This window comes from Schistocerca gregaria, chromosome 7 (genome assembly GCF_023897955.1).
Source record: "Schistocerca gregaria isolate iqSchGreg1 chromosome 7, iqSchGreg1.2, whole genome shotgun sequence".
NCBI classification, from domain to species: Eukaryota; Metazoa; Arthropoda; class Insecta; order Orthoptera; family Acrididae; genus Schistocerca; species Schistocerca gregaria.
Window position 1 is genome coordinate 538994523 of NC_064926.1, and position 14188 is coordinate 539008710.

The window sequence follows — 14188 nt, forward strand, 5'->3', positions numbered from 1 at the left end:
TAAATGTAATTTTGGGTATGACATACACGGTGTTTGGATTGCACATGAAACTAAAAATCATATGCTTAAGCCTGCAATCTTGAATACCACTTTGATTAATAGGTCTAATTCACACATCAAACCACAATTTCCATCTTCAGCATATTTCCTGTTGATTGTAATAACAGTCTAATTCACAGGTAATAGCCATAAAAAGGTATGTTTATCTACTTACCCGTAACTGCAGCAGTTTTCTTTTGCTTGCTACAGTTTTCTTTTGCTTCCTAGCTAGAATGAGATGGCATGCATGTTTGATTCTGGTACACTATACAGCAAGAGGATAAAAAGCTTAGACAAAAAGCAGACTTTACATAACAAAGTCTGATCTATGAAGGGATTCTTTATGATAATCTTACACGAATAGAGGTGTAAGCTTCTCATTAACAATTTTAGTGTCACTGATCCATAAACTCTTTAATCATTTGCCAACATATCTAGCACAAAACCATTGTACAGACAACAGCAGACAAATACTATGGTGATACAGAAATTACATCTTACAAATCAATAAATGCAATTATTTATTTCTGAATTCTGGTGGACATTTTACAGTGCCTCTAATTTTTCTACTCTTCAATATAAAATAAATAACAGTCAATAAAAAGTACATGAGAATGTGCCAAATGCTGTGCCCACAGTAATGCTCGATTTTATGTTGCCCATGTCATACATAAACAGAAAGTCTGGGCTGTTTGAAATTTTGCGTGTTACATGACACTTGTCTACAATGCAGCCAACACATTCACATTTCCTTATGGAATGATTGTATCACATTAAACAATAACCTATGGCATTAGAATAAAACTTTTCATTGCAGAAACAAGTCATTTTAGGATTGATACATAAAGCAGATATCTTTTTAATGTTTTATCGTATTTCAAGTTAGCCACAACTGACTGTATTAAAAATAACACATAATCAGTATCAGCTTTTTTCTGTGTCTTTCTTTTTTCACAAATCCTGTTGATAATACTGGTTTATAAAATGTGATCAATTGAGTTATATTTGTAATCCAGTGATGAAGTATGACACTTCTATGCCGTATGAACGCAGAACTAAGGTAACACAGTCTATCTCTCTCTCTTTCTCTTCCTTTTTACCAAACCTGGGCTGCATGTTCTTCGTTCAAGGATTTCATACAAAAGAAAGTAAAAGAACTGTAATGTCCATCAGCAAATAATTTTTTTCCATTTTGTCTGTACACATCCAAATTTTTCACAGAGCTGATAAATCCGTACACAGTACAGAAATTTTATTTGAAAGCTTATGTTCATAGCTATGTACATGACTTGTGTATCTACATTTTTCCAATAAATACTAGAAAAAGAATTGCACATCCATTTCCATGGCTACACATAACACAAATTACATAAAAAATGAGAAATAAATGGCATTTTCTGACATCCCAGGACTTTTATGTCAGTTAAATACTAAGAATAAGATACCTGCATGCCTCTTAGGTCCACGTCATTAAGGAGGCATGAGGCATCCCGCACAGTCCAACACACACCATTCTTTTTTCACTGTTCAGCGGTTATCATAAATTATATTTCGTAAAAAAATTTCCAGTCATCGCACTAATATTATACACTCAAAGTTTTTACACAGTTATCTAGCTTCACTTTTAACAAGTCTATTATATACTCACTTTCCAAGCGTTTTAAACATTTGTACACTTCAAACATTTCACATACACCACTAAAACTCCTGCCCCACGATTAAAAAGGGAAGTATTAAAACGTGACAGCTGAGAAATGTAGAAGAGACAGTGAAGCTGGGGAAGGAAATAAATATGATCTGAACAGATGACAGTGGAAAAGTCACATACTGCTGCTGCACTATGATGCTCCTAGATGGGTCACCTCTGGCCTGCTTGTTGATTCATGTCATACAGCACCTGTGCAATAGTTCGCGATGATTCCACATTGCTTAGCGCTATGCCCGCAAGATGAGGCTCGTAACTGCGAAGAAACCTGTCAAAGAGACACAGCAGGAATTAAAAGGGTTTTGAAATACACTAAATTTATTTAGTCCCAGATTACAAAAACAATGTTGAATGTTTGAAACTTACAAGGACTATAAAATAAAAACAACCAACCATCAAAGGAGAAAACTAACAGCGAGATCCAAATTGACACACACGTCTTGTGAACTTAGGTTTCATGTATTGCAAGTACAAATGGTCAAAATAATGTGCAATCTGATATACATGTCAGTCAACATCGGAAACAATCCCCATTTTCCTCCCTGAGGAAGAAATATATTCATTCAGAAAGCTGGGACTGTTATTTTCTACTGCAAGTATTTCTACCAGCATTTCATCTCCTGGAGGTTAGATTTAACTGGATTATCCTGTCTCCTTGTAATTTTACAGTTTAAAAGTTGTATCTGAGAGGCACAATCCAAAAGCCTATTTCTTACTCTTCATGCCACACGACATCACTTAATACCAATACTTCAGGCATACATGGTCAACCTGCTTTTGAATATTTCCTTTCTCAGTACCCCTTCAATCCAATGTACCCCCCCCCCCCCCCCCCCCCCCACACACACACACATGTGCACCAATGTTTTATGACTTCAGCAAATTCTTATTTTACTTTTGATTGTCAAATATAAATGTCAAGTAAATGCCAATACCATCATGAAAAAAATCTCTCCAATACAAACCACTTAATGGTTCATCCAGAGTGAACTTCCTTGTAGTCCCAAAACTAACAGTATCCAGTCTAACTGTGACTCATGAACGACACTTTGAGAAGTACAAACTGATCTTGAGGCCACTTCCTCAAACAGATCAACTCATCTTCTAATGTGAAATTCACTTTCTTCTTTCTAAATCCAAATTTACTTTTCTTCATGTACATATTCACCAGTCTCATGGTTATTTTCACATACCTGTGCACACTAAGTTCATCAATAATGTTTGGTATCTACATATTGACAGCTGGCATTCCTTCTGCATTGAATGGTTTTTTTCTTCCCTTGTAGTTTCCAGAACTGGTTACCATCCTTGTAGACTCGGATATTATGAGAAATAGAACTGCTTAAATGCAAACTATCAGCAAACATACTACCAACCTTGCAAATACTGTTGCATCCTGAAACTACCCCTGCACAAGCTGATGTGTAAATAGACCTCCCTACATACTCCTGCTCGAGTCACACAAAATGTTGCCCACTAAGAATAAAATATAAATTATTCTATTTATCATGTAACTCCCTTGTACACAACTTCATAAATTAGCTTCTATGCTTAAGATATGATTTCCTCCAACTCTGCCAAAAATCCTTCAGCTGCCCCAGAGCAACCTTCAATTAGCCATTACATCTCCATTTTACACTCATCATAAATTTATCATGCAAAACCACCCTATGGAAGTGCTGCCACTGCCAAACCTGCACCACACACCCAACCAGCACCACACAATTTCATTCCATCTTTTACTTATTTATTTCTAATTTGTAACATCTGCTTTTGGCTCTCAAGTTTCATTCTTTGGCTAACAAAAATCTTTAAAATCAGTATTAAATTAAAAACAGTCCCAAAGAGAGAGAACCACATGCTTGTTCAGAAACCCATCAATTTCCAATAACAGTATCTGCAAAGAACTTTCATTACCTGTCAGAAATCTGTTACATTACAGATTTCATTTTTTCCATCATGTAATCATCCTTAATACAACTGACTGAACACTTTTTGTTTCAGGCTCTGTGCGCTCAAATGCAAAGAAGAATTTCCTAGTAAAATATTATAAAAAATCTGTGATACATTATCACAAAGGAAGAAACACAAGATTAATACAAGAAAAACCTGTTTTTACAACGAACTTAAAGGTCTCATGTGATTACCTGACAGGTTATCAATGCACAATATGTATCACCCACTCAGTAGGGAGAAGTGGAAGGGAAATTGCACGAAAGCCAATTTTGTATTCTATCAATCTGAATGGCTCTTGTGAAAATACTGTTTTCAGCTAACAACAGTGAAAGCCTCTGCTTTGAATATATGCTCTTTTTCTAAATGCACCCTCTTTCTGCTCACCTCTTGTGCCTACTTCTCAGGGGCACGGCATTTTCATTCTCTCTTATAACTATAGGAAAGACCAGGTAGCTCTTCTGCTTTTTTTCTTTATGCTTGTCAGCAAAGCATCTCAAAATTTCTTTTCAAATTAAATTTATCAAAGAACAGCAACAATATGATTGCATTCTGACAGTTGTTAATCATTTCAAGTTGAACAGTGTCTCTCTCATAATCGTGGCGCAAACTTATTTTTTCCAATTTCAAATTTGTCTTATACAAAATACCAAATTTGGAAAGACACTTTCTCCTCATCTGAATGTACTTGTTCCAATATATTACTTCCTAGTTTTAGCAAATAAAAATTATACAATCCAGATTAAAAATTAGACTCTGGTTTTGCATACATTTATGATATGGACATTGAAATATTGCTGTAGTTTGCATGTGTGTTTGATTTTAGAACAATTTTCCTACATAAACATTCATCACTCTTGTGAATTGGGAAAATGTAATTCAAGTGTTCGGACGTATGCCAGTAGTAACAGAAAAACTGGAAGAAGAGTACAAAATAATTTTACAAGCTCTTGCTGACTGATAATGGCAAGTTTTAGACCAACCCAGGCAGAGTTACATCCTCGTGATTTTAGATCGTAAGAATCTTTAGCTCACTAAACTAAATCTGAAGTTAGACACAAAAAAAGAGTGAAATTAAAACAAAACAATATAACAAATGAACACACTGATGAATTACATCCAGAAAACTTAGAGAGAAATAGAAATTTATTTGAATGAGAATCTGCAATATTAAGTTTAAAAGGGGAATCACAATCCGACACACAAGTTCGACTTAAGCAACACTGGAGGAACAAATCAATAATTTAACTCAACGAAAGGATCAGCAAAATTTTGAGTTCTGTCTTAATCCACTTTATTCATCAAATATGATCTGCGAACAAACAGTTTGGGAGAAACCTTGTAAATTTAGTACACAATTCCATTTAAACTGGAGGGAAAATATGTAAACAATTTTTGTGGACGACTTAGAATAGGGCTTCACAACAAACTTGCTCGCAGAGCAAGCTTTAAGCAGCAGAGTGCGAGCACGGACTGTGGGCGGTTGTGTGCGAGCAAGGAGCACAGCGAACACAGCACCCCCACTTCTGGCACAGGGCAGAGAGGGGGGAAGCCGAATGGAGAGACGAGCAGGGGACACAACAGATACTGTCACATGCTCATCACTCAGCTACCAGCTGCTTGGAAATCACTGTATGAAATGTTATTGCTACAAATGAAACAAATAAACAATACTGTACAAGTGCCACATAACTTTATTAATATATACAGTGAAATACCGCTTTTACATTTGTCATGGGACTTTAGAAAAATGGTGTAAAATACGGGAAAATAAAATAGTTGGAAAAAGTTATGTACAGAAACCCCCTTGCATTTTGGTAGTTTATCATATATGAAACTGCAAGAAGGTGGGAATTAAAGGAGATGGGACCTGGATAAACTGACTAAACCAGAGGTTTACAGAGTTTCAGGGAGAGAATAAGGGAAAAATTGACAGGAATAGGGGAAAGAAATTCAGTAGAAGAAGAATGGGTAGCTTTTGAGGGAGGGAATAGTGTAGGCAGCAGAGGAGCAAGTAGATAAAAAGACAAGGGCTAGTAGAAATCCTTGAGTTAACAGAAGAAATATTGAATTTAATTGATGAAAGGAGAAAATATAAAAAATGCAGTAAATGAAGCAGGCAAAAGGGAATACAAACATCTCAAAAATGAGATCGACAGGAAGTGCAAAATGGCTAAGCAGGATGACTATAGGATAAATGTAAGGATGTAGAGGCTTAGCTCACTAGGGTAAGATAGATACTGCCTACAGGAAAATTAAAGAGACCTTTGGAGAAAGGAGAACCACTTGCATGAATATCAAGAGCTTTGATGGAGACCCAATTCTAAGCAAAGAAGGGAAAGCAGAAAGGTGGAAGGAGTATGTAGAGGGTCTATACAAGGGCGATGTACTTGAGGACAATATTATGGAAATGGAAGAGGATGTAGATGAAGATGAAATGGGAGATACGATACTGCGTGAAGAGTTTGACAGAACACTGAAAGACCCGAGTTGAAACAAGGCCCCCGGAGTAGACAACATTCCATTAGGACTACTGATGGCCTTGGGAGAGTCAATCCTGAAAAACCTCTACCATCTGGTGAGCAAAATGTATGAAACAGGCGAAATACCCTCAGACTTCAAGAAGAATATAATAATTCCAATCCCAAAGAAAGCAGGTGTTGATAGATGTGAAAATTACCGAACTATCAGTTTAATAAGTCACAGCTGCAAAATAGTAATGCGAATTCTTTACAGACGAACGGAAAAACTGATAGAAGCCGACCTTGGGGAAGATCAGTTTGGATTCTGTAGAAATGTCGGAACATGTGAGGCAATACTGACCTTACGACTTATCTTAGAAGAAAGATTAAGGAAAAGCAAACCTACGTTTCTAGCATTTGTAGACTTAGAGAAAGCTTTTGACAATGTTGACTGGAATACTCTCTTTCAAATTCTAAAGGCGGCAGGGGTAAAATACAGGGAGCGAAAGGCTATTTACAATTTGTACTGAAACCAGATAGCAGTCATAAGAGTCGAGGGACATGAAAGGGAAGCAGTGGTTGGGAAGGGTTGTAGCCTCTCCCCGATGTTGATCAATCTGTATATTGAGCAAGCAGTAAAGGAAACAAAAGAAAAATTTGGAGTAGGTTTTAAAATCCATGGAGAAGAAATAAAAACTTTGAGGTTCGCCGAAGACATTGTAATTCTGTCAGAGACAGCAAAGGACTTGGAAGAGCAGTTGAACGGAATGGACATTGTCTTTCTGGAAAGGAGGATATAAGATGAACATCAACAAAAGCAAAATGAGGGTAATGGAGTGTAGTCGAATTAAGTCGGGTGATGCTGAGGGAATTAGATTAGGAAATGAGACACTTAAAGTAGTAAAGGAGTTTTGCTATTTGGGGAGCAAAATAACTGATGATGGTTGAAGTAGAGAAGATATAAAATGTAAAGCGTTTCTGAAGAAGAGAAATTTTGTTAACATCAAGTATAGATTTAAGTGTCAGGAAGTCGTTTCTGAAAGTATTTGTATGGAGTGTAGCCATGTATGGAAGTGAAACATGGACGATAAATAGTTTGGACAAGAAGAGAATAGAAGCTTTCGAAATGTGGTGCTACAGAAGAATGCTGAAGATTAGATGGGAAGATCACATAACGAATGAGGTGGTACTGAATAGGATTGGGGAGAAGAGGAGTTTGTGGCACAACTTGACTAGAAGAAGAGATCGGTTGGTAGGACATGTTCTGAGGCATCAAGGGATCACAAATTTAGTATTGGAGGGCAGCGTGGAGGGTAAAAATCGTAGAGGGAGACGAAGAGATGAATACACTAAGCAGATTCAGAAGGATGTAGGTTGCAGTAGGTACTGTGAGATGAAGAAGCTTGCACGGGATAGAGTAGCATGGAGAGCTGCACCAAACCAGTCTCAGGACTGAAGACCACAACAACAACAACAGGTGTCAACTAGAACTACAAGTGGGCGAAACAACGGAAACTCGTGAAATATGCTTTTGAGCTGTCAAGATGAAAGCAACAACCATGAAGTTGCACATGCACAGTTGAGACTAAAAATTGCTGTGATTGGTCATTATTGGAACGAACCTAGTTACTCCCATCAGCCACTTTGCCAGGCAGAGGTTAGCAGTGGAAGAAAATAAAGCACGAATTGTTCCCAACTATTATCAATTCAGATATTTTTGAGTAGAGCGTCGTGATGTCAAGAAAACTTAAATGTATAATGTTTGTAAACACTGCTTAAAGGGCAATGCCAGATCTGTGTCATTTTATGACAATTATGTCAGCTTTTTCTCCACAAACATTATTTCATAATGATATTAAACACAAAATCTAATGCAAATTAACATTGTGAACACACGAAATTTGATGGGAGTGATAAAAAATTCATAAATGTTGGGAAAACGTTAATTATGGGAACATAAAAATGGGGTTATACTGTAGTTCTACATTTTCCTCAATTAACTTTGTGAGCTGTTATACAAAAATGAAGTATTTTGTAGTGTGGGACACACTCAATCGGAGATGCTGCAAGCTAGCCAACGGTGGGCACAGTCCTCCGTCTGCCAAATGATTAAAAAGTTGTATTCACCACACCCAAGAGGTGCCACATTTATTGATAGTGCACGGAAATATGACATTCCCTACTACAAGTCAGTACAATGAAACTGCAGTTTACACTTTTAGACATTCACAAAATGCCAAGGTATAAGGTACTGATTCCCAAGGTGAACAACATGATGAAATTTGCTGCCCACTCGCCACACCCCTTCCCACATTAGTCTTAATTCTCAGCCTGCCTGGTGTCACAAGTTCATCCCTCCAAACCCTCCGAATTCTTCAGAATAAACAGTGCTGCATCTGAGGATGACTAGCTGCTCAAAGAGTTTTCTTCACAGGTTGAGAAATCTCTGGTTCTGCTCAATCTTCCCAAAGTCTGTGATGATATGACTTCTGCTGGTACTATCTCCACAATGTGTCAAAGTGTTTTCACATATTATGGATGTACCCAAGTGTTTTCACATGCTACGGATTTTAATAATAAAAATAATCTGAAACACAGATTGCAATACCTTGTTGGGTACAGGCTGCATGTAACAACTGCTAGTAATAACTAGGCTAAATAAAAGATTGCAATCACGATTCAGCCCATTTCTCCCTTAACAGTTGCTTCTATGTAATTTGCAGATGCTGTGTGCAGTTCACATTATGAGCAGACAGAGTTTCTCAGGCATGTCCTACTACTTTTCATTGCAAAGACCAATTGTTCATAAACAGACATGGAACTGAACACTCATATCATTGCGGCCACCTGTCTGTGGAAAGGAGAAGATCTATCCTGAGGTACATGTCTATAGAATTCCAAGGTGGTTTCATGTACTGACATTTGTCTTCATATTTTCTATCATACTGCAGGTCCGTAATTTCTAGTTCTAGTTACAGCAGGTCCGAAATTTCTAGTTCTAGATCAGAATGAATGAATATTCACTGAATATGGAGAGGGGAACAAATCAAAATCACTTTATAGTGCCATCTAATATTGGAAAAATTGCTCACATTCTTCCTGAAGAGGTATTAAAATATGTCAATAATGTTGAAAATCTTTGTTAACAATAGCATCTTGCACACACAGTAATTTAGGAAAATGAGCTTCTTTCCATTTTCCAGTTTTCATTTTGTATACCTAACATTTTGTTTTAAAAAGCGACATTCCTCACACACGGGACTGAGATGTGAAGACATCATCGGCTTCCACATAACTGACTTATCACTGTTGCTATTAGATGGCACTGTGTCAAAGCTGACCCTCCCACATTTCAAAGCTGGTGCCTCTCCCATGTTGTCAACATTGAACATCCCTTGCTCCCCACAACGCTGCACCTGCTCTGCTCGCAAATACGAGCAACAGCAGTCACAAGCGCTCACACTCAAATTCTGCATGTTGTTAAGAACTGATTTATAGCTAACAGTGATGATTTTGGTTGTCAAATAGTATTTGATGTTGATTTATATTTAATTTTAGTATCAGATTATGTGCTCGTAACTTAACACTGGAATAAGAGAGATGAGAAGAGAAGAATAAGGTCCAGTCATCCATTTAAGTTTAGCAGGTATTGTACAAACAGAAGGAAAAATTAAAAAGAAAACAAACAAAGGAATGAAAAAGCTAATTTGATGCAGAAGGTACAAGGCCTCGGACCTATATTAGGCGAAATGAGGTTGCTGCACCAATATGTATATCCAGAGGTGGCTATTGGGATACACTTTTCAGCACCACTGGCATAATGTGCCAAAAGATTATCCCACCTCAAGACTGGGAATTACCCTGGATTTACCTTTAAGATGAGCAATAGAGAGCTCAATCATAATAAGACATATATCCTGAAATACAATCACACTGCTGCATAACTTTTTTTGCATGGAAATATTTCTATAGATTGATTGATACACATTTATTCATTCACTTTAAGACAAGATTACTGGGGGTATTTTATTTCACAATTAAACAGGGTGTATATGCAGACAGGGGGCAAAATAAATAAATAAATAAATAAATAAATAAAATAAAATATCCCGGATTTTTCCAAAGTACACTTTTTCCCGTGTGAAAATACACGTTTTCTGTGTTAAGTGACAGTATATTTTGTTTCTGAACTATAAAACATTTAAGTTGTTTGAATGGTTAAGGTTTTATACACCTGCGTAGAACTTGCCAGCACTTTAGAAAACGAAACCCAGGGGGAACGGCATTTTGGAAAGACCTTTGATGTACAACAACATGTGGCATATTTTTGTATTACAATATGCTGCTTACTTTCGCATTATGAAAGTATATATTCGAATTCCATCAAACACGGCATGTCATTTCCCGAAGTATTAAAAGCGAGAATGCAATGTGCTTTTGTAAGCCCATAGCTCATGTCACATGTTCTCGCCAGCCGATGCCAACAGATATTCAGAGGATAGGACACATGACGTAGTCAACCAATACCAAAACACTGTTAAGTAGAGCAAACACACAACAAGAAAAAATTAATGGTTTAAATTAATATACAGTGTAGCTACAAGAAAAGCTAAGCTTTCACATATAACATTGGTCTTTTCTGCATGTGTTCCAGTTTAATATACATGAGATCAATGTGCCACCACGATTTTAAATAATCACATAAATGTGTGGTCTTCTGGGCTCAAAATTCTTCTAAGTGGCTAGCCCTCACAATGTTAAGCATTAAATGAGAATCAAACACACTGTGATTTAAGAAATTCAAAGCACATTCGCACACGTAACATAACTTATCTTGTGTAAAATGAAATTTGTTTTGAAAGTAACGCTTTTCAAACCACCAATCGCAGTATCTTCCCGTGACCTGTTAGAATTTGTTTCAGCAGTTGTCAGAGAGTGCCAGAAAATAGGCATGACTGTGCATGCGCAGCTACAATGACATAGGAAACCCATATGTTTATATGTGTATAGCATTAAGAGATTTTACATTACATCATAAACAGAACAGGGCATCAGAGAGCACTCCAACAGCAGCGGAATTTTGTAAACCACAGTAAAATGCATAATTCAGCTTAAATTGCACATTCGTATGTCCATGTCCACAGAGAAGTAGGCCTCAACTTTATAATAAGCTTTTCAGTATGGTTTTCGGAATGCAAATTTTCTTTGAGTACCAGTACTGTATTTTCTCACATTTGGTTCTTTATTATAGCATAACGCCATACGTGCCACAAGATAAAAATGTGCACTATAAATTCAGCTAACAGTTGACACTATCCAACAGTGTTTCAAATAAACTAACTGCGTCTGTGTGAAAGACTAATAAAAGTAAAATTTTTTAGCAAATTGACAAAAATAATTTCACTGTTCCGCAAGGTAATTAATTCCCGACTGCCAAAAAACTGGAAATAAAATAAACTGAGAAGACTGAATAACATATTTTAGTCTTCCATAATTATGTGAATGTATTTTAATTCACTTGATAGCTCCCGGCCACAGAAATCTGTTCTGTTTTCATTTGACGTGAGCGCTGTAAACGAAGACAAACAACAGACTCACTAAACGTAAACACACATCATATGGAGACTACACCCCTCCCTCCCCACTACAACTCGGACTCCTCTGCGCACCAGAAAAATTTTGCCAAGCAGCATCTGACTGCTGGTTGCTACTGCCAATACAGCTAACATTTGCCCTTCAAGTAGCCAGAAAAGGGAAAAGGTATTGCACATACGCGACTCACTGGTAGCTGCTCAAACGAACCTAATGTAAACCAATGTAATGTCAAGCTCATTGGAAGCGGTTTGTCGTTATGAAGTATTGCGTAATCTTTATCCTAAGGCATTTGACATATTTTGCTGTTAGCAGACGTTTGTGTGTGCACTGTGGTTTATTGTTGTAAATGGCGTATTTCCTTTCTTACCTAAGTTTTATTTTGGTTTTTTCCTCTCGTTTATATTTTACCGCTGCAGTAGTGGGATAAAGTAAAAAACATAAAAAAAGAGTATCAGTTCATACCGCCCAAAACTAAAAAAATTTAACTGAAAACTAAAACGAAGAAAAATTCCCACAATTCTAAAAAACTATCGCATTTTTCCCAGTTTCCTCCCAGATTTCCCGGTTGTCCCAGAGCGTATACACCCTGGGAAACATTCACGATTACCCATTCACTAAAAGAAATGTTTTCATTGCAATCCTTTCCTCTATCTTTCAACAGATTAATCAGAACTGCACCACAACTTTTTTTTATTTTGTGAGTATAATTAGTATTGTTTTACTGCCCACTACAGTAAAATTTCTTTTTGAGGGTGTTAGCAACATCATACTGCCAAGGGGAAGAGCCTCTGTGAAAAGGGCAGAACAACTCTGTGAAATAGGAGAAATTCATCTAAGTATAATTAAATAGGAAATTACCAAAAATTTAAAAGATGTCAAGCTTGTATTGTTGACAAAATGGAGAATAAAGGGGCTAAAGAATTATCACATTCAAATTATAAGAATATTCAAGATTTCCAGGTACTGAAAATGTAATGCCACCTACAGCAGTTGGGCAAAAACATGGAAACTGTGTGAGAAATTCACACTTGAACATAACTGCAGATCCTAGCCATGGCTCTTCAAGTTGCGCTATTGTATTTGACCATGGAAGGCATCTTCACAATTTCCTAAATACATCATGAGTGTCAGTTGTGTTCAGCACAGTGGTCCGGGTAGTTGTTAATGGATTATATCGGAGCTACTGTGTTTGAACGTGGGCAAATTGTTGGTGTTCGTACAGTGAGTGCTTCCGTAACCAAGGTAGCTTAAATGTTTGGTGTTTCCAGTGATATCATATTAAAGATTTATATCACATCGGGGACAGCGGAAAAACATCATCAGCTAAGTCACAACATGGATGAAAGTGCTTTTTGAGTGATTGTGACAGACGGTCACTGAAGAGTGTTACAATGAAAAATAAGCCTCTTTTAACAAATGCAGAACCAGACATTGGACTCGCAAACCCTTTCAGCACCAAATCGGCACAAAGATAGCTCTGAAGCAGTGATTGGCAGGGAAGGCTGGAATTCCAAAAACTATCAGTCAGTGATGCACACACACTTTTTAACAGAAGAAATAGGTGCTGAAGCTATAAATCTGGGCTACAGAGCAGTGGAAAGAAGTTATTAGGTCGAATGAGTCTTGTTCTCACTGTTTCCAACTCCCGGCCAAGTTTAAGTCCAACGAGTAAAATACAGTGGGAATACAGTGGCGATTTGGGCAGCCGTATCATGATATTCCACAGACATCATGGTTACTCTGCAAGATAATGTTATGGCCAAGGATTATGTGACCATTTTGGCTGATCAGGTTCGAGGTACAATGTTTATTCCAACAGGGCAGTTGTGTGTTGCAAGATGACAGGGTCACTGATCACACAGCTCATATCATCCAGAACTAGTTTTGCGAGCATGATGATGAGCTGTCACGTCTCCATTATTGGGCCTTTGTGGTCTGCTTTGGAAAGCAGTGTGTGATCCTTGTCTACCTCCATCATTGTAACTTTTCACAAATTTGTATGTAGAATAGTGTAAGATTTTCCTTGAAAACCATACAAGACCTGTATTTAGCCTTTGCAAACTGCCTGGAAACTGTTTTGAATGCCAAGGTTTTCATACACCTTATTATGCACAGCAATGCACTGTGTTTTTCATGTTTCAGTATTTTTGACCATCCGCTACATATGGTTATTAGCACAAAACAGCAAAAGTTAGTCATATGATTTACAGAAAGTATTTGTTATTTACTGTGAGATCAGAGATCTACATGGGGAGATACTTGGTGTTACATACCACTCCTACATATCCTGCAAATGAATTATTATAGCAGTGAGCACAAATATTTTACAGATTTTTTTATTATATTTATGTGTGAGGAGAAACATGTTGAGGGACAGCATTTGTCCAAGATGGGATGAACTTTAATGAAATGTAATTCTGATTCCACTACTCCT

The 14188-nt window shown here is 37.1% G+C and overlaps 1 protein-coding gene across 32 annotated transcripts in view; it reads right to left on the reverse strand.

Annotated features, from left to right (window-relative positions):
• Positions 1–434: 434 nt before the first annotated feature.
• LOC126282130 (AT-rich interactive domain-containing protein 2-like) overlaps positions 435–14188 on the reverse strand; it is a 287639-nt gene continuing 273885 nt past the window's right edge. For 31 of the 32 annotated variants that reach the window (XM_049981624.1, XM_049981612.1, XM_049981603.1 and 28 more), the window contains one exon: positions 435–2012. In XM_049981624.1, coding sequence (XP_049837581.1) covers positions 1898–2012 — 115 coding nt within the window. In that variant the 3' untranslated portion in view covers positions 435–1897. The remainder of the gene's footprint in view (positions 2013–14188) is intronic. The other variant, XM_049981633.1, reaches the window with a different exon arrangement.